The sequence below is a fragment of the Melanotaenia boesemani genome, chromosome 19, assembly GCF_017639745.1.
Source record: "Melanotaenia boesemani isolate fMelBoe1 chromosome 19, fMelBoe1.pri, whole genome shotgun sequence".
NCBI classification, from domain to species: domain Eukaryota; kingdom Metazoa; phylum Chordata; class Actinopteri; order Atheriniformes; family Melanotaeniidae; genus Melanotaenia; species Melanotaenia boesemani.
In genome coordinates this window covers 10,245,777-10,270,370 of record NC_055700.1, presented here as the reverse complement: position 1 = coordinate 10,270,370, position 24,594 = coordinate 10,245,777, and the positions used below count along the sequence as shown (strand labels likewise).

At 40.6% G+C, this 24,594-nt stretch overlaps 1 protein-coding gene across 7 annotated transcripts in view; it reads left to right on the top strand.

The window, feature by feature from the left end:
* cdk5rap2 (CDK5 regulatory subunit associated protein 2) overlaps nucleotides 1-24,564 on the top strand; it is a 34,697-nt gene extending 10,133 nt beyond the window's left edge. The window contains exons 10-52 of one of the 7 annotated variants that reach the window (XM_041969328.1): nucleotides 2,025-2,141; nucleotides 2,234-2,353; nucleotides 2,480-2,572; nucleotides 2,772-2,990; nucleotides 3,137-3,307; nucleotides 3,417-3,527; nucleotides 3,608-3,745; nucleotides 3,855-4,034; nucleotides 4,149-4,343; nucleotides 4,581-4,772; nucleotides 4,973-5,102; nucleotides 5,198-5,337; nucleotides 5,452-5,571; nucleotides 5,730-5,870; nucleotides 5,960-6,072; nucleotides 6,244-6,383; nucleotides 8,828-8,968; nucleotides 9,052-9,161; nucleotides 9,298-9,438; nucleotides 9,939-10,040; nucleotides 10,172-10,359; nucleotides 10,459-10,801; nucleotides 10,900-12,463; nucleotides 12,636-12,737; nucleotides 13,670-13,818; nucleotides 14,564-14,967; nucleotides 15,099-15,331; nucleotides 15,627-15,678; nucleotides 16,532-16,741; nucleotides 16,958-17,130; nucleotides 17,865-18,212; nucleotides 18,561-18,686; nucleotides 18,822-18,938; nucleotides 19,159-19,348; nucleotides 20,876-20,997; nucleotides 21,329-21,541; nucleotides 21,646-21,735; nucleotides 21,824-22,086; nucleotides 22,177-22,326; nucleotides 22,413-22,551; nucleotides 22,754-22,800; nucleotides 22,913-22,967; nucleotides 24,020-24,564. In XM_041969328.1, the coding sequence (XP_041825262.1) occupies nucleotides 2,025-2,141; nucleotides 2,234-2,353; nucleotides 2,480-2,572; nucleotides 2,772-2,990; nucleotides 3,137-3,307; nucleotides 3,417-3,527; nucleotides 3,608-3,745; nucleotides 3,855-4,034; nucleotides 4,149-4,343; nucleotides 4,581-4,772; nucleotides 4,973-5,102; nucleotides 5,198-5,337; nucleotides 5,452-5,571; nucleotides 5,730-5,870; nucleotides 5,960-6,072; nucleotides 6,244-6,383; nucleotides 8,828-8,968; nucleotides 9,052-9,161; nucleotides 9,298-9,438; nucleotides 9,939-10,040; nucleotides 10,172-10,359; nucleotides 10,459-10,801; nucleotides 10,900-12,463; nucleotides 12,636-12,737; nucleotides 13,670-13,818; nucleotides 14,564-14,967; nucleotides 15,099-15,331; nucleotides 15,627-15,678; nucleotides 16,532-16,741; nucleotides 16,958-17,130; nucleotides 17,865-18,212; nucleotides 18,561-18,686; nucleotides 18,822-18,938; nucleotides 19,159-19,348; nucleotides 20,876-20,997; nucleotides 21,329-21,541; nucleotides 21,646-21,735; nucleotides 21,824-22,086; nucleotides 22,177-22,326; nucleotides 22,413-22,551; nucleotides 22,754-22,800; nucleotides 22,913-22,967; nucleotides 24,020-24,156 (8,229 nt within the window). In that variant the 3' untranslated portion in view covers nucleotides 24,157-24,564. Of the gene's footprint in view, nucleotides 1-2,021; nucleotides 2,142-2,233; nucleotides 2,354-2,479; nucleotides 2,573-2,771; nucleotides 2,991-3,136; nucleotides 3,308-3,416; nucleotides 3,528-3,607; nucleotides 3,746-3,854; nucleotides 4,035-4,148; nucleotides 4,344-4,580; nucleotides 4,773-4,972; nucleotides 5,103-5,197; nucleotides 5,338-5,451; nucleotides 5,572-5,726; nucleotides 5,871-5,959; nucleotides 6,073-6,243; nucleotides 6,384-8,827; nucleotides 8,969-9,051; nucleotides 9,162-9,297; nucleotides 9,439-9,938; nucleotides 10,041-10,171; nucleotides 10,360-10,458; nucleotides 10,802-10,899; nucleotides 12,464-12,635; nucleotides 12,738-13,669; nucleotides 13,819-14,563; nucleotides 14,968-15,098; nucleotides 15,332-15,626; nucleotides 15,679-16,531; nucleotides 16,742-16,957; nucleotides 17,131-17,864; nucleotides 18,213-18,560; nucleotides 18,687-18,821; nucleotides 18,939-19,158; nucleotides 19,349-20,875; nucleotides 20,998-21,328; nucleotides 21,542-21,645; nucleotides 21,736-21,823; nucleotides 22,087-22,176; nucleotides 22,327-22,412; nucleotides 22,552-22,753; nucleotides 22,801-22,912; nucleotides 22,968-24,019 lie in introns of all 7 variants that reach the window. The other 6 variants (XM_041969327.1, XM_041969325.1, XM_041969329.1 and 3 more) reach the window with 6 other exon arrangements.
* Nucleotides 24,565-24,594: the final 30 nt, after the last annotated feature.

The following is a 24,594-nucleotide window of genomic DNA, read 5'->3' as shown; positions in this document are numbered from 1 at the left end:
TGATAAACAAGGCATTGTGAAGGCTCTTGGTAGATGTTTGGTGTTAGTGAAGATCAGAAGTAGAAAGCTGTTAGTTGGAACATGTCCATAGTTCCTCATCAGACCTTCGCACCCATCTGAGCTCAGGTCTTGGTATTAAGAGTGGATTACCATGGTGTCTGAAACAGTTTCTCTTAGTTATTTCTGGTCATCCCTCTTTATTAAAATTAGAAATCATTATGTAATATCTAAGATCAGTATAATTATGTTGCTCCATACTTGGCATATGGATTTTGAGAAAAAAAAAACAAAAACAGGAAACTATGTACACAAGGGATACATGGTAGAACTTCCAATTCTGTCAAGAAAGTGTAACAAAATATGGAACATAAATAGTCCTTGAAATTTTGCCTTGAAAGCTGATTATTTTTAATCTTTCTGAACTGTCAGAAAAAGTGAGGTCTATAGGATTAATTAGCTGCTGCCATCATCACAAGCTGCACATAGCAAACCTTTACACCTGATATCATGATGTCTGTGTAGTAGTTTTGATGGGTTTTCTTGTGATGATATGGCATTCACCATAACCCAGATGACTGCAGTAGTCTTAGAGGATTTGATCTGATTGAATGCATGGGGGAGAGTGGAATAGAGGCGGAGGCAGGGATTATTAAGGCTTAGGGCTTATAGTGCTTTGCGCTCGGTCATTCTCTTCTATGCTTTGCTTGCTGGTGCAGTGAGAAATATTTTAGATGGCTCTACTATGGCTGGCAGGATGATGGCCGTTAAGTCACTGGATACTTGATGAGTCAGTGAGAGATTTTTTTTAACCAGTTTGAGTGGGTGAATGTGAAAGATCAAAGGTGCCATGAAGGACCCATGTCGTATATGCGGTGTTCGTCTGGTGGGAAGCCAGTGTCGCTGGATCTTCAGTTCATCAGGAAAGAGGAAGTTACAAGTCATCCTGTCCCATGTGCTTGGTCGGGAGGTGATTCGTGATGGTCGTGGAGAGTTTCTTTGTGGGAAATGTGTGTTCCAGTTGGAGAAGGTAGTTCAGTGCGATGTAAATATCAGCCAGCTGCAGGATGAGCACAGCAATCAGATCCAGAAACTGCAGGCAGAGAAAGAACATCTGATGCTGTGTATTGTCCACATCTACAACAAACACAACCCAAGGAGCAGGAACAGGGAGAGCACCAGATCAAAGATTCCAGTCAGATCTTCTGGTGTGGGCAGCCCTGATGATGAAGCAGCATGTCAACTAACCCATGAAAGACTGCAGTTTAAAGAATGTGGTAGTGGTCAGGGGGAGAATCGCATGAGAAGGTGCGTGAGTCTGGATAGAATTGTCAGTAAAGGGACATTCCCATGGCGCTCGGGCCATAGGAGCAGCAGACTAGGATCAGGAGCAGGGATTGATCTTGGACTCAGAGGCACACGACATCGTTCCCAAAGCATGTACCTTGACCTAGTTCAGCGTAAGGGCACATCGTCGAGAACTGGATTCAAGGGTCGATCTACTTCTCTGCAGTCACTGAATCGAGACTTTTCCTCAGATACCCTTCCAGACCCTCCACCTAAACGAAAACCGAGAGAATCCAGAGTACCTGTTGCCAGATTTGATGCCACAAATGATCCAAGAGGAAAGAGTCAGGCCAGAGCCCTGCTCTACAGCTCTTCAAGTCAGCCGTCTGTGATATCTGACCTAATCCAGATCTTGCGTTGCATCTCTAAACAACAAGTTTCTTCTCCTGCGGGCAGTCGTATCCCTGTCCTAAAGAGGTTACATGCTGGCATTGTGACCACACAAGCCAAGCTCAAGCATAAAGAGGCAGAATGGAAGTCTCTGCATGACCTTACAGAAGAGTTTAATGATGAATACACTCCTGTCAGAGAAAAGGTAGCTCATTTCTAAAAAAAACCTGCTGGGTAGATATCTGTACCATTGTTAAGGAGCTATGACAAAAGATGTTTCCTTTTTGAGTACTAATTTATTTAAACTGTTCTGTTGTTTCTGTGTGTTGTTTGGATTTGCCAAGAAGAAGAGTGACGTTAATCGATTGGAGTCTGTCAATAAACTGTTGACTGAAGAACTTAACCAGGTAAAAAGCACCAATGAGAACTTAACAAGAACAATGGAGGATTCTCAGAATCAGAACAAGGTACATGACGAATGGGTGTTACTATGAAATATTTTCTAGTTAGATTGCTATATTACTCTAAAAAGAAAATTCTTACTATCTTTTGTGATCAGACACTATTGGGGAAATTGGAGGAAAAGGAGAATGAACTAAACTTTGAGACGAAAAATGCTCTAAAACGAGATAAAACAATCCAGGGGCTCACCCAGGTTCTCAGAGAAAAAGAAAAAGAGGTAAGACAAATTACATTTTTTAACAAAAAGTTCATTTTTAGATGGATGTAGTCATTATTTCCTAATCTCCATTCTGTGTGATGCAAAGGACTAACAAACTTTTGTCTCTCTTTCTTTTTTGCACAGATTGCAGAGCTCTGTCATGAGATTGAGGATAGGGATGATGCTTTGACCAAGGCCAGAGAGGCGGCACATAAAGCCCAACTGCAGAAATACCAGGCATGTTATATACCTATGTCATACAGAAACAAACCTTCACTGCATATGATATTATCAACAAATGCATTTTCCTTAAACTCATTCTCCAAATATGCTTGTGTCTTCGTAAATTTTACTGCTTACATATTTGTTAGACTGCAGGATGTTTAAATGCTAAACAAGCTAAGGGCAAGCTAACTAAACTTGTGTGTATCCTCAGGGAGTAGAGGAACACCAAAACCTGTTAATGGAAAAGCAAACAGAATTGGCACAATTGCAGGGGGAACACCATGCCAAGGTGCTTGAAGCCCAAAAACTACAACGCGCCCTGGAAAGGAAGGAGCAAGAGCTGGCTGATTTGCAGCAGACGAAGGACCAGCTTGAGGTGGAACTAGAAGACATGCAACAACAGAAGAAAAAAGGAGACAAAGCCCTAAATGTAAGACAATGGCTACAAAAGAAAGCCTTGATCTAGTTCAAATTAAGGGCACATTATCTAGAACTGGATTCAAGGGTCGAGCTACTTCCCTGCAGTCATTGACTTTCTAAATTCTTGTCTGATATCTGCTTAATGACCCCTTCCAGGATCTTAACAATCAGTTGAAAAAGCTGAGTGGTGAGATAGGGGACAGGGAGAGTGCTCTTGAGCAGCAGTATCAGGACCTGCTGGACCAAACCAAAAGAAAACTGCAGAGCCATGAAGTCACGATCCAGCGTCTCACATCCACACTGGCTGATAAAGAGCAGCAGCTACAGGTGACATAACATATGCAAGTGGATTTTAGCTAAAAAGATTCAATCTTGGGTTGAGAAAATGTGAAAGAAAATCTGTTAAATAAAATTTTTTAACATCATACTTTTTCAGGAGTTCATGAACATGGTCAGAGACTTTGAACAAAGCAAAAGTCCTGGCAGTAACGAAAGCGTCCTTGCCAAACTGCGACAAAGGTTAAAAGAAAAGGAGATTGCTCTGGAGGTGGATATTTCACTTTTATAATATGGTCACCACATTGACTGTGATTTGATTGATTCTGACACTCTCTGTTCGCTCAAAAGCAAACTCTGGATGAAAAATTTGCTGCCATTGAGGAGAAAGACAATGAGATTCACCAGCTGCAGCTGTCACTGAGAGAAAAGGAAAGGGACTTGGATAGACTAAATAATTTGCTAACTCATAACGAAGAAACCATCAATGTAAGTAGATATTTAATTGAGGAAAATCTATGGAGTGGTAGCTATATGTTAAGTAATAAGTAATGAACTTGTCTTGGTGTGGTGGGGATAACTATTTCTCTACTTCCAGAATTTTGACAGTCTAATCAAGGAGAAGGATGTGGAGCTGCAGCATCTTGCAAACACACTGAAGAACCTGCAGCGAGCCAAGCAAGATGTGGAAGATAACCTGAACAAGTCACTGAGAGAGAAAGACTCTATCATCAACCAGCTACAGCTCTCCCTGGAGGGCAAGACAAAGGATATGGAGGTTAGATGCTGTCTGCTTACTTATGGTTCTTTGTGTTTTTGACTATTGCCATTTTGGCTTTAGATCTGTCTGTGACGTAGAATTAGATTTTTCTGACTGTCTCACTCATTGTAGAAAATGGCTGAATCCATGCTGAGCCAGTCACAGACTCATGCACGGGACCTCGCTGAACAGATGGGCCAGAGGTTGAAGGTCACAGAAGCTATGTTGGCTGAGGCTGTGAAAGCCAGAGAAAATCTAATTGCTGACAATGAGAGTGCGGTAGAAGGGCTTCTTGCTACAATTAGCAGCAAAGACCAACTTCTAAAGGTCAGCATTTAGTTATGAAAGTATTTATGTCCACTTCACTGACTCCTTCAGACAGATTCAGTCTTTATGATGACAAATGTTTCCATTTTGAATGAACTAATATGTAAATAAGATAATCAGTAAAAATCTGTATATTTTCTTATTCCTTTTTTTATTTATTTTATTTAAATACTAACTAGACATACAAAAACAACAAACAAAGCCTCATTACTTTGATCTCCTGTTTTGTCACCCCAGGAGTCTGCTGAGCGCTTCAACCGCATGCTGTCTGAGCGTTCTCAAGAGATTCAGGAACTCAGGAAGCAGCTCGCTGACAAGCAACAGCAGCTTGCCAATGCTGAGAAGCAAAGCTCATCAACAGCCCAGGAGAGTTATTTAGAGACTGCAGAACTCAGAGCCCAGCTTGAGGAAAAAGACAGCCTCATCAACGTAAGATCCTCGGAGATACAACAGTTATTCAACTGTAAATTCTGCTTATTTATGAGCTAGACAAGAAGAGGAAGTTACAACTCCCAAAAGGAATTACACATTTTTTGCCTCCATTGTTATTTTACATTATTTGGTTACATATCTTGAAAAAGCTTCACTTGTACACGTTTGAGTGTGCTAACATCTTTGTAAATCTGCAGAAGCTTCTGCAGCGTGGTCAGGAGAGGGACCAGTTCCTGGCAGAGATGAGTCAGAGGGTGGAGTCAGATCATGTGTTGGAGCTCAGGCAAACCATCCAAATCATGCAAGAGAAGCTGGACGAGAGGGAAGGTGAAGCTTTAAGACTTTTTCAATCCTTGCACTGAATATTTCAAGTTGGAGTCCATAATGGTCTTATTTTTAATTCTGTTTGGTCTAAATTGAAGCCGAGCTATCCAGAAGAAACAGTGGGGATTATCCGGAGAACATTCCAGTTTCCAAGAAACCAGTTGTTGTCCTGAAGAAGGAGTTGGCACAGAAAACTGAAGCACTGAATAAGGCACTGAAAAGGGAAAATGAACTAAAGGTCATTGAGTTAGACACATTTTCTTCATATTGCAGTATTATTGTTACTATTAAACTTTATTGATTGTAATGCCATCCCATTTTTTTAATATATATATTTCTTTTACAATTTTAGATTTCACTGGCTGAGCTCCAGTCATTGTTGTCAGAGCTGGAGGGTCGCAGTGAAGGACAGGTTGCTAACATTGAGTCCCTGACTGCCACTCTGAAGACCAAGGAGGAGATTATCAGCGTAAGAGGCCCTCCATTCATAAAATCATACTTGTGTCATTCAATGAGTCAAGCAGGAGATGTGGTTAAGGAGCTTTACTCTGGATTCCCTTTGAACTTGGTAGACTCTTCTTTACCTCTCTCAGTAGTTCTTTATGGTTCATTTATGACTATAAACAGGATCTCCACCAGCGCCTCGGTCAGGGAGGTGACAGTCGAGCTGACCATACCCAGGATCACGTTATTGGCTCTGGAATGGAGAGATCTCTACCTGTACTGCCTCAGAGAGAGAGAACCATGATAGGGGGAGACAGGCAGCAAGAAGTAAAGCTTTACTTTTTCCAACAGATGAAATATATCAACACATTATTTTCATTAATCTGCATTTAATGTAGTTTTTATTTTTCAAACAGGTTTTACCCAACAGGATAACCTTGCAACAGGAGCACAGTGCTCTAAACAAAGCCCTGAGAGCTGAACAACAGCTCTACTCTAGCTTGGTCAGGACTGTGAAGGAGCAGGACAGGTATGGATGTGCTACCAACATCTGTAACTATAAATCATGCAAAAAAGAAAATTATTATTTTGAATCTGATTTGCTTTTTTGTTGAGATTAATGTTTGATTTGAATTGTACACAGAAATTTTAAATCTGTGGCTATCCATGTATTTCCTTTTTTCCCCTTTTTCTTTTCCAGTGCCCAGCGTCTCCATGCTCTGCAGCTGGAACTGACAGCAGTGCAGCTTCTCAGGCAGCAGCTGGAAGACAGCATCAAAACTAATGAGGAGCTAAGGGATGACTTGGAGAGAGAGATTAACAGGGCCAAACTGAGAGAAGGTGCAGTGAAAACAAATTGTATTGTTGATAAAGGTGGCGACTGAGGATATAAGAAATAATGAGAAGTTAAATAGAAAAAGGGAAAGACTTCATTTACCTTTAGGCTTTTTAAGAGCTTAGAAACATCAAATCAGGATCTGTATTAACAGCTATTAGGGATCACACAAACAAGCATGTCTGTCATCTCTGTCCAGTGTTTTTTCTTTTCTCCAACAGCGCATCCAGCTGACAAGTTCACATCCCCTCATTTTATTCAGCATGCGCACCTGGTCCTTTCACTTTTTGTTTTTGTGTACTTTCTGTTTACTTTTCTTTACATCATCACCTTCTCATCTGCATGTCTTTGTATCACTTTCAACTCATTTCACTGTCACTTAGTAAATGTGTTTATTTCGCACCCACAGCACATGCACTGTCTGTCCCTCATAAAATTATAAATAAAGGCTTCTACTAGCCTGTTCTCTGTTTCTAACCTTTAATGTGCTGTCTGCTTGTTTTGACTCTCCATTTATAACATTTTGTTGTTTGTCATCTGCACAACCTCTCTAATAGCCCTGTGGCCATTAATCTAACCCATCCAACCCATCTGTTACATGTTTTTAAATTTAGACACATAAGTATTCCATTACATAACAGCTTCAATAAAAGAATTAAAGGTTTATATCTCTTTCTATAGAACTGGAGAATGATTAACTGAGCACCCCATTAAAGAGTAATACTCTTGAAATAGATCCTAATCCAGAAAGTCCTCTGACATCACATAATTTAATTTAGGGCCATGCGTCTTTACATGTACTGCAACTGCCTTTATACAGATTGAAGGTGACACCGTTTGCTAAAGTTGTTGTCTAAACCACATGACATGAGTGTTTGTCCATGTGCGTGCGTGTGTGCAGACAGGAGTGTGGGCATTAGGTGCATGCTCCTCCCACTCGTGTCTACAGAGCACCAGGTGTATAAATAGGTCAGCTGTAACCAACACTCTCATGGCTCATATTCTCACTGTGCAAGGCAAAGGGGGCTAGTTTGTTCTAATGAAATTTCCCCATTTCATATTTCATTTATATATAGTCTACACATTTATTTGTTCAGAAACTGTAAGTAGAGGAACGTATAAACCTGTGAAAACTAAAGTAATAATACTTCTTTGAATTTCTTCGTTTCTTTACACATTGCTCCGTTTTGGCTAAATAAATTTAATCTTTAAATAAGCTTATTGATTAAAAATGTGTTAAACAAGCATGCTAAGATAAAGTGCATAGTTCAAAAGGCATTTCCTGGTTAGTTTACAGCCACAGTGTTTAGTTAGATTTGTGTCTGAAATTAGGTTAAATTTGGTTGCTATTTCAATCTCCAAAAATAACATTTTATGCAAATCTATGATCAAAATCTATTACATTTAAATGTACATTTTGTCCTGTTATCTTTTTGCCTGTTATCAGTCTTGCATTTTTCATGAAATTTATTCTTTTTGGCCATTCTGTGCATATATTATGTCAGTGTATCTATAGCTATGGGCATGGAAAGGCTACAGTGTGTAATGTCTTACGTCCCTTTCATAACTTAAAATGATTAGGGATGTCACGATTATTTAATTTTGCAGTATTAAACTCCACAGTTAATCGTAAGGATTCCTAAATATCGTCACTTTCCTTAAAAGATCATGTCTGAACTATAACAGCATATCAGTGCAACTTGCACAAACGGAAGTTATTTGATATATCGAACAGGTCATCCTGCAGCCATCTTCTTAATGCATGGATCACCAACTCTGGACCTCTTGCAGGTTTTCACTGCGTCCCTGCTGCAACACACCTGGTTCAAATGAAATAGTTCATCAACAACTTGTTGTTGAGGCGGGTGTACTGCAGGATGGACATATTGAAAACGTCCATGACACTGGCTCAAGAGGTCTGGAGTTGGTGATCCCTTCTCTAATGTAAGGCTTGAAAACTCTCAGAAACCTAATAAATAAGGAGGATAACGTGGCTTTCAATGGGTGTGGTTCACCACTGTGACAAAACACCTCCATGCGCAAAATCAGCTTCTTTCACTGAGACAATGCCAAGTTCAGCTTTTTAATATGGCATGAGTAATAACTTTGTTTTTTATGCGTTAATACGAAGGAGAAAGCAAATGTGTTAATTCCATATATTAACCTCTTTGCATTAACCCGTTTATTTTGACACCCTTAATTAAAACTTAAAGACCTATAAGTAGCGTTTGTTTGATTTTACACATTTATAGTGCTGGGATGTTAATATACGCAAAATAATCATTAAAATTGTGATTATTTCTTTGAAATTCAATTGTACCAAGGAAATCTGTTATCGTGACATCCTTAAAAATGATGCAGCATGTGTGTTGCTGACATGGGAAATTAGAAATGTTGTTAGAAACTCAGAAATATGCTAGAAACCACTGACGTATGTGCATCTGTTCAGGTATGGATCTGATTGATCCTAAAGAACTGGAGAGCATGAGACATCAGCTGGAGGATGCCCAGCGCTGGAACGCATCTCTGCAGGCTCGCTTAGGGGCAATTCAGAACCGGGGAGGAGGTGTTGGTGGAGCCAATGATGGTGGTAAGACTAGAAAGCACGCTGTACAGTAGTACATGGTAACTTTAACATTGAGAACATATTTGTTTAATTTTCGACTTTTTCAGGGGACACTTTGAGTTTCATTGGGGACCAGACGTCCTACATGAGTATCTGTTTGGGAGAAGCACCAGATGAAAGCTTGTCTCAGCTCTCTGCTCAGGAGCTCCAACAGAAAGTGAGCTCCTTTTGAAACTTGTTGTTTTGTTCTGTATTATTTTCTGTCTTGTCTATATTTTCTTATGCAGAAGTTGCTACTTAGCATGCACAATATGACATTAAGAGATTCCATGACAACTATTGCCTTTCAATAGGTGCTCGATCTACAAGACCATATCAGTGGACTGCAAAGTTTAAACGATGACCTGCAGAGCCGATTGTCATTGATGGAAAAGTCTGAGAGGGATGCTCTCGGAGAAGGCAAAGACCTGACCAGCAGAAGCCAGTGCAAACAGGTGGGAAAATAAAGCTGCAAATAGATGTGGTTTCAAAGTTTTTCCTGAGTCAGGCAAAATGGGATATTTTGTGATTTATTAGTAAAAGAAATTATATAGTATGTGCATAGTTAGAAATAATTATCATTAGTCATTGTCTTAACATCCACCATTATTAGTTCCCTTCTAACCTTTGAACCTGCGTCTTAACCTTTGCTCTGTCTAGCTTGTTACTAATGTCTTTTTGCCCTGTGGCACTACATGTCATTTCTTTAATGAGTGTGTTTCTTGTCTATAATAGAATCTACCCTCTTTTTCTATCCTTCTTTTTCCTAATCAGTCCCTGTTTTTTTTTTTTTTTTCTCTGTGTCCCATGAAACGGTCTCTCTTTGCCATGCCACATTAGACACATCATGCCATTCTGCTGTTACTGTGCAGTGTTTTATGGATTCTGTTCCCTCTTTAAGTTTTATTTTACCAAGTCATGTGTGTCATACTCGCCTCCCATTCCATTACTCTAGCCGCATGAGAAGACTTATAAGCTCCAGCCACTGTCCCCCAGTACCAGGGGACATCTTCCTGGTCAAGATAAGGAATGCCAAATGAGCATCAACCAAGGACAGGTATGAAATGGGTGGTCATTTATTAATTTGGCACATAATTTACTGTTTGATGTTATTTTTCTATATTTTAATATAAATTGTATAGCAAATTCCTGTTTGAGACATCTACCTACATTCCTGAACTTTCTTAGATGTCATTGGAAAAACAATTTGATGAGGAGGGCACAGACAGTAGGCTTGGCCAGAGTAGAGAACATGATCACTCTGACAGCCACCTCTGGGACAGTGGAGATAACGATTCTGTAGAGAGGAACAGAGACGTAATTGCACTTCAGTCTCTGTTGACTGATTGTGGGTCCTCCTCAGTTTTGCAGCTCAGGTGGGTCCTTTTTTATGATGGTTCAGAATCTTCTCCTAAATTTCACTTTTAATTTACAGCTTCCTGAATATTGTATAAATCAAATATTGCTTCTTGCAGAGGGGAACTTCTCCATCTTAGATCAGAAAATTTGGAGCTACGGGGTCTTCTGAAGGAACAGAAATCTACTGAGTGTAAAGAGAAAGAGAGCATAGATGCTTCAGGCAACAGCAGTGATGGACAGGCTGAATTGAGAAAGAGTTCAGAAACACTGCAAGCAGCAGCTGAAGAGGTTTCTAAAGTCATCAAACTGTCAAAAGAAAGAGGAGAGAACAAATCGGAGGAGGTGTCAGATGGGGAAACCCCTGTTAGTACTGTCAGCACTGCAGATGAGATGGGCAGACCAAAAACTCAGTATCAGTCGCACCACAAGAGCACAAAGGAGCACGTTACAAGATATAGGGTAAGTTTTGTACTTGGAAGAAGAAAAACACTTCACGTTGTCCCCGTTTTAATATTAACCATTTTTTATGTCCATTAATCCATTTGTTTCGATTGTAGGCTGGTGTTAAATCTCGTCTTCCTGTGCCTGTGAGGCTAAGAGTGGAGGCTAGCGGCAGCAGGCAGCCTATGAGCTCTGACCAGCTGCAGACTGAGTCACATCAGCACCTTAATGAGGATGACGTCTATGGTTCTGATCAGCAGTTACATATTGACTCTGACTCCTCCACAACACTCCAGCACAGCACTTTCCCTTCCTCTGCCTTCAGAAATGTTCACCGTAGCTGCAGTCCTGCAGGGTCTGAAAATGACTCTGAAGCTAGAATATCAGTGGATCGCACCCAGGCTGACTCTGCCCTTTTCACTCAGCTAGAGCTTCTTCACCAGGAGTGTCAGGAAAAGGAGGCCTTGATTAACAAGCTGAGTGAGCAGCTTGCTGATTGGGAAGAGCTACATGCTCAGCTTCAAGAAAAGGAGAGACTTAATCGCCAGTACACAGAGGCCTTACAGGCTGCTCAGTCCACCATTGCTTACCTGACTGCCTGCAGTCTGGACAGCCAGGGTAGATTTGGTTTACATGCTGGTTCTGGTTCTCTGGATTCTAACGCTGCTCTCTACAGTAGACACATGGAGCTGCAAAAATCTTTGCAGGAAAAGGAGGAGCTCAACAACCAGCTTATTGAACTTCTGGACATGGCAGAAAAGGCCATCATCTCTCAAAGCCAAGAAAAAAATCCAGACATCACTGATCTTTGTTCAAGAATAGAGGATGCATTACAGCAGGTTAATGCATCTTCAAAGGAAGTTAGCCCAAGAGGGGTGTTTGGAGGTAACGAGGACTTGCTGCAGGAGCTGCAGCGGCATGCAGACTCTTTGCAAGAAGCACTTTTGGAACAGAATAGACTCAATGCTGAACTTCAGGAGCAGTTGAGGGCTGCAAATGCTGCTGCACAACGTGGCTGCAGCAGTGACCTATTTGGTATAAATAGCACCACCTTAAGGCAGAGAGCAAAAACAGCAGAGTCGCTTGATGAAAATGAGTCAAAGGAACACAGTGATGCAGTGGGAGGTTCTGCTGACTTCAATTTAAATCTAGATATGTTTAAAGCTCTCATGAATTGCTTTAGTGCTGCAGAGGCTGCAGTTGCTTCCTTAGCAGCTCACTGTGTAAATACTGGCCACTTGGCCACTGGTAAGTCATCACAGATCAGCCCTGAGCTACAGATAAATTTGGACAAACTTCAGCGAGCCCTGCTAGAGAAGAGACAGAGGGGGGAACCTGCCCAGCTAAGAAACAAACCCAGCAGCAGTTTGCTCCCCGCTTCTACTGAGACAGAAGGGCAGACGCTCCATCAGGATCTTTGTCTCCTCTACAAAGTTTTCAGTGATTACTCTAAGAGGATATCTGATCTCCAGCCTTCTCTGCAAGAAGAGGGGGACCGCAGAGGGGAGAGCGAAGCCCACAGGACTGTACAGGATGCCAAGGGATTACCACCAAATGTTCAGGCCCAACTGGAGACTTTACATAAGGCCCTGAGGGAGAAAAAGAAAGCATGTAAAAGCCTGGAGGAGAAACTTGCCACTGCTCTTACCAAGACATCCTCCCCTGAAACTGCACGGAAAGGTTAGATTCTTGGTTGTGGTTCTGTGCAACAGTTGGAATTAATCATGATGTTGTAAAACTGCGATGACATGTTAAAATTCCAAAGAAGAAAACACCATGCAGTAGAGAAGTAAGATTCATTATGCTTTATATGATTTATTTCTAACATGAAATGTATTGCTTCTAATGCCAGCTCCTGAGCAGGGTGACAAAGGCGTGCAGGTGGATTTGCAGGACCTGGGTTACGAAACCAGTGCCAAGAGTGAGAACGATAGGGAAGAGAGCAGTAGCACAGGTAGACAGCCTTCAGACAGACTCTGCATCTCTGTCTGCTGAGTGGACACTAATCTCAAATATGGATAGTCTTTCAACATGTCTGCATGAGGAGGAAACAGTGGTGTTTTCAGAGTCTAATAACACACTCTTCTGGTTTTAACCTGGGATTTTTTCTGTGCTATTCCTTGAAATTGAATAGGATGTCAATATTTTGCATTGACATATTCTTGCATGTTTACACACTGAAGTTTGAGAATGTCTTTGGAGCACTTATTAACCTCTTACTTTTATTTCTTGTCTTATTTCAATCTTTCTGTATTTCAAACCATTTATGACCTCTTAAGGTACAGGCCAGTAGCCTCTTTCACATATCAGGTGCATCTTGTAGGGGAAAAAATAAGTCTCTGCCATCCCATTTCCTGTTACTACTCTTAATTCACGTGTCCCTCACAGATCAAGCCGACATCACAGAATCAACTAAAACCATACTTGGTTTTATGCTTTCAAAAGTGAGATTCTCACCATAAATGGTGTATTCTGGCTGAGTCTTGCCCTTCAATAAAGCCAAACTTAAATTAATTAAATTAACATATAGCCTTACTTTTTTTCTTAAAGTAGGGACAGTGTATGGACATTAATCACATTGGCTATAAACGTTTAAAAGCCTCTGGGGACCCCCTATGCTCTTTGGGCCCCAGGTTGGGAACCATTGGGTTAGTTCTGCAATGTGAAAGTGCAAACACTAGGCAAGCCTATTTCGTCTCTGTTACTACCTCCCTTACCATAGTACTGGTATACAGACCTTGACACCCCCCATTCCACCTCTGTATTTTCATACAATGAAGGTGTATCAGTTTTGACTTATTAGAGGCATGTGTGAAAGGGGCTGCTCTCCGTGTTGTGTTTAATTTCTTCCTCAGTTCAATATTTCTTTGTCCCCTGTGTTGCCAGATTTAGAGGTGAGTGTGAAACCAAGTTGCAGTACCTCCAGCCTGCCTTCCCTCTTGAAACATGAACAGGCCACCTTCTCCTCGACTGAAAATTTGTACTCCACCTCCAGTACTCCATACCCTAGCTCCCCAGCTCTCAGCTCAGCCAAAGTAAGTGTCCTATTGTTTGCTCACCTAAAATGATTTTTCCAGTCTAAACTGTTCCATTGTGTTTTGCAGGCAAATTAAAAGAATATTTTAAAACGAGGAATCATGCCTGTTCTAATCAGATGTGGTCATTAATTTGAAGATTGTAGCATTAAAGAGGATTTAATAGCAAGATTTGATTTCTTTATGCCAGCGTAAAATATTCAGCTCAATAACTATTTGAGCTAAATGCTAATTTCTTCAATATATTGAAGAAACATTGAGAGAGGAGGAGGATAAAAAGTAACAAGAAGAATGTTTGAGGGGAAAAAAATCACCTCTACTCAGTCAACAGTATGTTTCTGTGAGTTAAATTAGTTGAAATAAGGGCCCTTTCACTTTGCTCATTGTAGAGATTTCCTGTGTTCTCAGTAATTCTAAAGCTGTTTTCTATCCATCAATAGAATACTACCAAATAAAAGAAATGGGCTCAGATGTTCCTCAGTTTTCTTTTTGAGAAAGCCTGTGTATTATTTCTTTATTTCAGTTATTACAATTTACCTATATAAAAGGGCTAAGGATATCTTACTGTATCTTACTGGTTAAATTTACCTCAGCAAATGCAACCCTGTTAGAGTAGTTTCATAAAACAAAGTAATGCAACTGTCACGTTTACCTTGTGAGAAAGGGGCCACATCATTGTGAACTCACATGCTTGATTCTCTGCTTTAAAAAAATGTAATCTGTAACTAGTTTGTTTATTTTGTAGGTCAGCCTGAAAAGTTTGCAGGTATATGATGAGTATGGTGCTTCAGAGGACCCTCTGCAGCTTCAAGCACAAGTCAGAGAACTGAAAGCCCAGCTTGAAAACCAGACCAAACTCATCCTTCAAATGCAAAGTTTTCTGCGCAGGAACTCTCTGTCTGGTGACCTAGTTGCCAGCACCTCTGACGCATCCATCAACAGGGAACAAGAAGGCACACACAAAGTGGACTCTAGGCAAGAAACAAGCTACAGAGGTGGGCAACTAAGGGAGAAAAAGGAGGATGAAACACAGTCAGTGAGGGATAAAACCAACCGTCTAAATGTGGATGTAGAAAGAGACAAAACACTGAACAGAAGCACAAGTGAGCAACTGCAGCAGACCCGCAGCCGCTCTACATCGCCTGCTAGGTAAACTTGCTTTTGAGAACATATTTAAAAGCATGTTATTTTAATTTTCCCACTGATTTTTTTTTTTTTTTTTTACATCAAATCCATACAAATGGTGTCAACTTTGTTTTTGTCTTTTGTCCTTTCCACAGACTGGATTCTCTGGTCCAGTCACAGGCCAGAGAGCTGTCACAACTGAGGCAGCAGATCAAGGAGAGCCGCAGGTTGGGAGTCCAGCAGCGTCGACAGTTGGAGGAGCTGAACAAAGCTTTCAAAGAACTGCTGCAAGCAGGTGAAATTGACCGCTGCAAGGAGGAGGTGGTCAAACAGCAGCTGGACAAGAGCCTGAGCATCCTGGACAGGCTGGAAGGACGGCTGGACAAAGGTAATCAGTGTCTACATCATTTAAATCAGTTTTAATTCATGACTGTTTTGTTTCAAATTACAATACAATAAGTTTATAACAAGGTGTCAAACTTTGTGTTAATGTTTAAAAAATGTTAAAATATTGAAGGTAATAAATGTTTAATCTGTGACTGGACTCCATACGGGGGAACTAATTATTGTTGTGAACTGACTTGATGCTGTTAAAAACAGAAGGCAGTAGTCACCAGGAAAAAGACGTTTTTAAGTAAAATGTACAGACCGGTTCATGACAGATCTTTTCATCAATCTTGTAGGAGAATCTCATCTGGATAATGAAGACGTAGCCACTCTTGAACTCTCTCGCAGGTACTTCTCATACTATCCCATAATTTTGTTTCTTGATATTCTTTACACTGCATGTTTATTTTTGGCTCAAACACCGGTATTTGTCGGATTTTGGATCGGCATCTTTGAATAGATTTATTAGATTATATTTCAAATTTAGATTTCTTTATATTTGTTTAAAATATATTTTCCACATTTTTCATAACAAGCTTAATTTCTGAAGGAAAATAAATTAAAAGACTGAGCTATTTTTATTATCGTAAGGTACAACACAAGATAGATACTTTTTTTTTAGTTGCTTACATGAAACCATTTTATTCCTTTTAATGTGTGTTACTATTGTTTAAAAATTATAATTTTGTCATTGTAGTGACTGAGTATTTGTAGGTCATGTGTAACCATTTGGGAGTTGCTAGCTGAACTGTTTTCATATTTGTCTAATGACCCTTTAAAAAAAAAAAAAACCTCACCTCCACCCGGCCTCTCGCCTTATGACCCGGGGCTGTATGCAACCCTTTGTATTGTTTCTGAAAAGCATCCTGCTGTTAACCTAGTTTTATCTGTCCACCAAGTCATTAAGGTCACACAGCCCCTATCTGGGTCACTGCTGTCTCTCAGAATTTAGATATGTTGACATGCTAATTTTATTTACATATAGTTCAACTCTCCTAATATGAGTCTTTATTTATTAAGTTTCTATAATTGTAGCATTTGTAGTATTAATTTATTTATGTTTAGTTATTCCTAATAAAATATCTTGCATTGTAGTGTATATAGTTGGTAATTGTTTTAATTACACCATGTATTCTTAAATCAGAAAATAAAGTTGACTAGTGTGATGAATATTTATTTCTATTACAACTGATGCTGGCAGTCTTGGGGAGCTTCCCCAGACGTCACAGTTGCTTCTCTTTTATGAGAAGAGCATGGGAGACCCTGCTGACAGCCCGTCTAGAATCCAGCAAGAAATAGATTATCTGCGTCTGGAGCTAGAGGGCGAGAGAGAGCTGCTGCAGCAGCACATGAGCCTCCTCGTCCATCAAAACCTCACCCTGGCCGAATCCACCAGGGAGCAGCTGGATCTGTGAGTGGATTTGGACCAGGCATAGGGCGTGACATTTGCTGTGCAGTTTCAGATTTTTCTACTGTGTGTTTCCACTGAAAGTTGTCTGAAAGCCCTCTAGTTCAGAACATACCTTTCTCTTTGGGTGCCTTTTTCTTTCCCATCAAGATGTGATAAAAACAGATGAAGTGATTATACTAACAAACTGTAGTATTGACTTACTCCCTCCCCTGGTAGGTTGGCTAAGGAGCTGCAGGAGAAGAATCGAGTCATCCAGAGCCTTCAAAGTCAGATCAAGACCCAAAGTCCCAGCAGCTACAACACTTCTCACTCACATTTGTACCACTCAGAGAAGACCTCTTCCGCCTGCCACAGCAGCCCCATCACACAAGGTGGCAGTCGAGCACACGGTAGGAGTTTCCAGAAGCAAATTTTAAACACGGTCTTAGTATTGGAATTTATCAGTGAATGGGGGTCAGATCTAATTATAGTCTTGAATGTCACCCAGGCTAGGTCCAGACAAGTATAGTGTGTGTTAGACAGGATTTCCTTTTTTTTTAGCACATTAAAAATGCATATTTTCTCCATTTCTTGCCCAGTGGGGTGTCATTGAGATTACTTGAGTCCTTGTCTGTGGCCAAAGCCAGTCTACTCACTGCCTGTAATGGCACTTATTTTCCACTCAGATCCATTCTGTTTCACTGGGGCATGCTGCACGACAAAGCTCATTGGCCAAGGGCAAAACCGGTGTCCCGTTTCAGTCCACCTCCACTTAAAGTTGCATTATTCAGTGGTACCTATCCGGTTCAATCCTCAAATTCTAGGTCCCATGGGGGGAAAAAAAAGCAATAGAGGCTATTGGTCATGTGATGCATGTTTTAGTAACAGCCTGTAGAGAACCTGTGGATGTAATTTTTCTGTTTGCTCCTTTAAGCTGCCTAAGTTTATTGTGGTCTGGTATTACTTGTGTTGGTGGAGAGATCCTATCTTTTTTAAGGAGGTGGTTACTCTGCAATGATGGACACATAAGTTTTCTCACACAATAATAATTTATCAAGGTTGTTTCGACTTCATAAAGTGATAACGGAATACATGTTTTGGAGTTAGACTATTTATTTACCATTGTCCTCTGGTACACGTTCAGGCCAGAAGCACCACACGGAGTGGTCAGGAACAGCTGCTTCTGCTGTAGGAGGAGCTCAGGAAGAAGGTGTGTCAGGCCACAAGGATGCTGCCAGCAGACTGCAGGGCCTGCAGAGGGAGAACGGGCGCCTGCAGGAGCAGCTTAGAAGCAGCGAAGAGCTCAACGCCACCCTACACAGTGAACTGGACCTGCACCGCTCAATCATGGCCCAAACTAGCTCACACCGCCAGGAACAAGGTCAAGACCAGGACCAAGAGATGTCAGAACCACAGGCAGGAGCATATAAACAAGACAGAGACACCAGCTTGCTACAAAATTCTGGAGAGCCATCTCACGCAGTGAATTCAGGTAAATATGGAGTATTGGTGGGTTGATTACTATGATAATGCTTTAAGACTTTGCATTACACTTACACAAAATGACCCAGGCTAGCTACTACAAGTCATATGTTCGTTCAACTCTAGCAGTTCTGTTTGCAACATGTCTCGAGAGGCCCATTTGTAATACAAGTGCAGTACTCATTCACATTTTTGTTTTTTTAACTTGAAATACATGTGCAGCATGTAGAAAAAAAATGTAGATGTTTGTACAGATATTTGCTTGTATTTTTTCTGTTTGCACATGTTTTCTTGAGCACTTAATCATACCATTGTTTTGAAATAGCCCTACAATTTGGCTTTGTGCTTGTGATGTTAGACCTGCTTTCAGAACATCTACAGGAAATCAGGGGTTTGAGGCAACGCCTAGAAGAAAGTATTCGCACCAACGACCGCCTCAGGGAACAGCTGGAGAAGAGGCTCAATGAGATGGAGAAAGACCAAGGTATATACATTATATCTAACACTGTCTAAACTGCTGTTTGTCACTTGCTTATGGATTATATTTCTCTTTTTTTCCCTGTAGTTAAGCCCTGATATATTGTCTGATTAAATAAGTATTTGCACTTTTTTTGTTCAGCATCTACAAACATCTTTATCCATGGCAATGAAGATCAAAGTCAACTGGCTAATGAAATGAGATTTCTCTGGGGACAGAACCAAGCCCTGAAGGAGCAGCTCAGCATGGGATCTAGAGGTAAACATACATTTTCCTACAATTTATTTGACATTTGGTTAGGAGATATACACACCTCTGGAGTTACTAAGCTAAGAGCAATGCTATGATCAACCATGCTAATGCAGCTCCTGGATGCTCTGAAAGGTTTTCCTTTTACTTTTTACTTTTTTAATAGGTAAACAAATAAATTTTAGGGCATTAAAATATTACTAACAGGCATCAATAATTTCTTTTACAGATAAGCAAAAGGAGAATGAGAGGTTGCGGGAAACTCTGGCCAGGAGGACAGCCAAACTGGAGCAGAGTAGGAAAGAGTGTGAAGCTCTGAGGCAGGAAAACATCCGACTGCAAGAGACACTGGAACACAGCAGCCAGCAGAACATAGTGCTGCAAAATTCACTGCACTCCAGCAAAGAGGAGCTGCACAGGTACACAAAAGCAAAAACACAAGCACGAGTGTACATAGTGCATCATCATTATGCACCATGCACTTCCTCCATACAAAACACTTACTATTATTACTCCTCTTGTCCCTGCAACCTGAAACTACACAAAGCTACTAATTACCATTCTAAATAGTCATTACTGTTATTCCATAGCGTTAGTATAACTCTGAAACTTGAGTCTTATAATCTAAAAGGCTCTTCAAAGAGCACACACATGCACATGGCATAATGATGGTAGGTGACCTCTTGCCCCTCGTTCTTCTGACACAGTTGAGTGAGGGTGCAACTCAAAACCAGGAGTTTAGTTTACTGTCAGATCACGTCTCCTCTCCCTTTCGCTCACTTGTCAAACCTGAGTGTCAGCATTAGTGGGAGATGCTATACATCAGGTTATAATGTTTGCTTTTTAACTAAGGCTGCTCAGTTATGGGAAAAATGATAATCACGATAATTTTGATTGAAATGAGATCTCCATTATTTAACACAATTGCATAGAGAGAAGAGCAGGGGTGAGACCTCTACCATCTGTGGTATTGTGAGGACAGCGTAACCGCACAACTAGAAGATATGACGTCAGTGTGATGAACGCGTGCCAAACATAACAACAACAATGGCGTTGATGACCAACTGTGTTGTGGTGCTGCTCCAGACAGTCCTGGCTTGTGTACAGCTTTAGCACCAAAATACACTGCTTTTATAACAGTGCTGCGCTGCTGTACCATCAACAGCAGGAGTAAGCAGATATGTCTTTATCTGTACATGCTCTACGTCTTGTACTAGCTCTGGAGTGTTACTCTTTAATCATCGTAGTATCCCCCCACAGCCTTGTAGTATGTACTACAAGCGGTTTCGTGGGGATGTTGAAGCCTTTATCCTAGTTTTTGACACCGTTTTCACACCTGAACCAGCTTCAGTGCCGTGTGGACATAGCCACATAGACACGACATTTCAGTCTAACTTGAGAGGTGTTGGCAACTCGTGTTGAAATAAAGCAAAGCGGTCAGGGATGTGGGAGGAGTCTGCAGCAGAGCGCTGCAATGCCAATGGCGCTCAATTTGCAACTGAAAACAGCACAAGAGTAAAATGAGAAGGAGCAAATGATCGGATAATTTCATTTTTATGATCGTTGAAAACCCAGATCGTAATTGAGATTAAAATTCGATTAATCGCCCAGCCCTATTTTAAGAACATCAGCACAAATTGCAGTTTTTGTGCAACACAACTGCACAACGGGCAGAAAAGAGAAACGTCAAAACAGTTACTAACCAGTCATCGAATAAGATGGGTAGCAATGGTTCCATATTTAATATGATGTTGTCAATTAAGAGAAACAAGCACACAACCAGCATAAAATAAAAAAAACCAATGTTAGTTTATATATATAAATGGAATGGAAACTTTTTTTCTTTAACCATAAGTACAGTTTATAGTTTCTGTAAATATGTTTCTAACAGAATTGATGCACATTTATAATGAGCATGCACTATTTTCTGTTTGTGATTTTTCTAGGTTGCAGGGTGAGGTGAAGCTCCAGAGGCAGCAGCTGTTTGACTCCCAACATCTCCTCCAGTCTCTACGGGTGGAGCTGCAGGTTTATGAAAAGATGAAGCATGATTCTAACAAACTCGATGGTACTACACATTTTTTAAATTTTTGTTTTGTTACACAAAAGTGTAAACTGGCATTAACATATATTCACATTACCTAGATTACTTTTTCCCCATTTACACGTGTATTTTTTCATTCAATTGAAATTATTTTAGACCTCCACATTTTATTTTATTATCAGTTTTGGAAGTAAAGTGCAACAAATAAGTAGCCTAAAATGACAAATCCTTTGTTTTTTTTGTTCCAGTTTAATGTTTTAATTTTTTCAAGTTAACACGTCAGTCGTCTCTCTGATGGTTACTTTGTCCATTTTCATTAATGCGTGGATATCTGTTTCTTTTTATACCTGTTCAGAGTCTAATGAGGCACCACAGCAGCCCGTCTCCGTCCCTTCCTCAGGCTCTGTGGACCTCGGGGAGCTGCTGTCAGAGATCAGACATCTGAGGCTGCAGCTGGAGAGGAGCATCCAGACCAACACGGCTCTGCGGCACAAACTGGAGGAGCAGCTGCTCAGAGGACCCAATCGATCTGAAACCATCAACATCAACTACCTGCTGTCCTCTCCAGGTAAACACAAAACACTATCTCACATGTTAATGATTTTGACACTAAAAGACGCATACGAGCACTCTGTCAGATTGTCAGTGCTGTTTTTTTTTTATCTGTACTAGATGAAGGAGGCAGGTCACCTGGTCATGAAGGCTGTGATCTTCAACGTCACTCATTCCAGAGTCACGTCGAACACACCAATGTCCTCTACGGTGAGACGGCCTGATCAGAGCAAAGTTGGAATAATGTTTAATTAAACAGAGATTGAGTAATCACTTACTGAACTTGTCCAAATCTTAGATGGAAAACATCATGCTCCTTCAGATGTGGATAGTGGTTCAGTCGGCAGCAGTTCTGGTGACAGTGTCTCTGGTGCTCCCTCTCGGCTGGTGCCTGGGCACCGGATGTGGGCCAATCGCAATGGACGCCATGTTTTAGGCTTGATTGAAGACTACAACGCCCTCCGCAAACAGATTTCGGAGGGCCGTAAGCTGTCGCGCGGCATGGATGCACAACTGCAGGAGTGTCTTCATGTATTCAAACAACAGGGTTCAGATGGCAAAGTACTTACAAAACTGTCTTGTTTAGAGCACTGGGAATGTGAAAGCAGCAAGGTTTTAAAAGTTAATTTAATTATATGTACATCTTTGTAGGTATTGGAACAGCAGCATCTAAAGAGTTTATCCATCAGCACAAACACCATGCAGCAAGTTTTGGAGGAAGCTGGCCGACTGCTCAAACTGCTGTGGAGAGTGGCCTTGCCAACTGGTTACACAGCAGGGGAAGGCAGTAACAACCAGCAGGTAAACTCAAACACACATATAGTGTAACTACCCTGTGTAATTAAGTATCTATGGACCTTATCCTTTTCTGTTATCTTCCGTATCAGGATGAGCTGCTGAAAAATGAGATAGCCAGACTGAAGAGCAGACTGTCACAGCAGGAGAGGATGCTGAGCGGAGCAGTTAAACGTCTGCGCACCACCAACCAGCTTAAAGAGGGAATGGAAAGGGTCATCATAGATCAGTGTACGCTTGTCTTTTACATATTTTGTACTGTGCAGAGATATAAATTTAAATCAATTTATTATTCAAAAAATATATCAATTGTAAATTAATGTCCTGGATCATTCAGCTAGTAGTATCAGTAGTAATCCGTACAGCTTGTTATTAGTATTCCCATTTAAAACCCCACAAATTAACTTATCTATTGTTTCCCCTCCCCATGTAGTGTCTCTGACTCACGGAGTACTGAAGAAAGCCAGGGGGAATTTAGAGGTGAGTCAACCTAGAAACCCAGTTATAAGATGCAATGCTAATTTTCTGTCCACAGCAGTAAATTCTCTTCACTCTTCTTTTCCCTTTCATCCTTTCTGTGAAATAATAATAGACAAATTACTGTATGCTCTTTGGCCTCAAAGGCCTGTCTGGAGGACCAGGCGAAGGTTAGTGTGATTGGGCTGGACAGTGAGTGACAAGATGCATGAGTTGGAAACTAGGATATTAACTCAGTTCTGATCAGTTCTTTGAGCAAAATCCAAACAGTGATAAATACTGTGTCTAGGACACAGTTTGAATTTTCATTATGCAGTCAAACCTCGAGATACAAGTTTAATTTGTTCCGTGACCTTGTTCGTTTCTCAATTTGCTCGTATGTCAAAGCAATTTTCCCCATTTAAATTAACTGAAATCCCATTAATCCGATAAAGTTGTACTGTATGCAAAATAAAAGCACAAAATACGAGAACAGCTTTACACAAGTGTTAAAGCAAGCTACACAAACACCGAGTGAGACACGGGAAACAGAGCAAACGTTGTTGTGGGTCTTTGTTCTGTGGCTTCGGCTTGGATGCTCGTTTCTCAAATTTGGTCGAATCACAGCTAGTATAAAAAAAAATTTGTATTTTAATGCACTCGTATCTCGAGGTATCACTGTATGTGTCTGATATGTGATGCATGAAGAGGCTTTTCCTCTACAGGCATCTTGAAAGCAAAAAAATGACATTTTGGGAAATTTAATTTCTTTTTTACTTTGTGAGACAAAACTTCAACCAGGAAACAACTGGCTGACAGAATGACTGAAACAGCTGTTGCTGTCTTTCCAAAAGTTGCACATCTAAAACTCAAGTTTTGTGACTGGAGCATAAATGACATAATCTCTGCTAGTTGCCTGGCAATGTTGGGGCCATTATGATCAAGAAAACCACAACTTTTTATCTTTTATAAAGCTAATATTTTTACTGCTGACAGCTTCTGGCTTAACCTGTTTTCAGTCTTTGCAAATAGCTACACTAAGACTGCTTTATGTTAAACTGGAATTTCTGTTCCCAGCAAGAGGGTTAGTTAACACATTAACCAAAATGTCAAAGATGCCTGGTGCATGTTTTTGGATACTATCCTGCATGTCTGTGTTCAAAGCTGTACAGTAATTACTGGCATCTACCTATTTTCTCAGTATGCAAGCTGGTATTACAGTACACTGTCTTGTCTTCTTTAGGAGGTCCCAGTCAGTGGCCAGTAGTGGACACTCAGCCTGAGCAGACGAGTGTTCCAGTTTCCAGACAGACTGAACAAAGACACTCTGAATCCCCAGAAGGTCCCAACAGCGACGGCTCTTTGCACTGCAGCTACTAAACCTGCAGGTTAGGTTAGGTACACAAGCACAAGACTGCTTTTTATGATTTAGTTTGATGTTCAGACATGTTTCTGCCTTTGTCGAGCTGTAAAATGATCACCTTGTTCTCAAGAAACAGTCAAAGCCTTTTTTGTACCTTAATTGCACATGCCCTGCCTTTTAATGATTAACTTTTGGTACTGAAGTTGTAAAAGTTTATCAGTGAATTCTGTAAATAGCAATCCCTTCAAGTTATATATTTTTTTCTTTATTCTTTTTATATAATACACATAAGAAAATGAAAATGTATTTTATTACTGATCAATTTTTACTTTAGTGTTCACCAGTAAGCTTATGTATAGGATGGCTTAGAGCTTGTGTGTCTGAGGAATTATGTGCTAATGCAGTAAAACAAATGTTAAGGTGAATCCATGAAGCACAGCAGTTTGATTTGAACA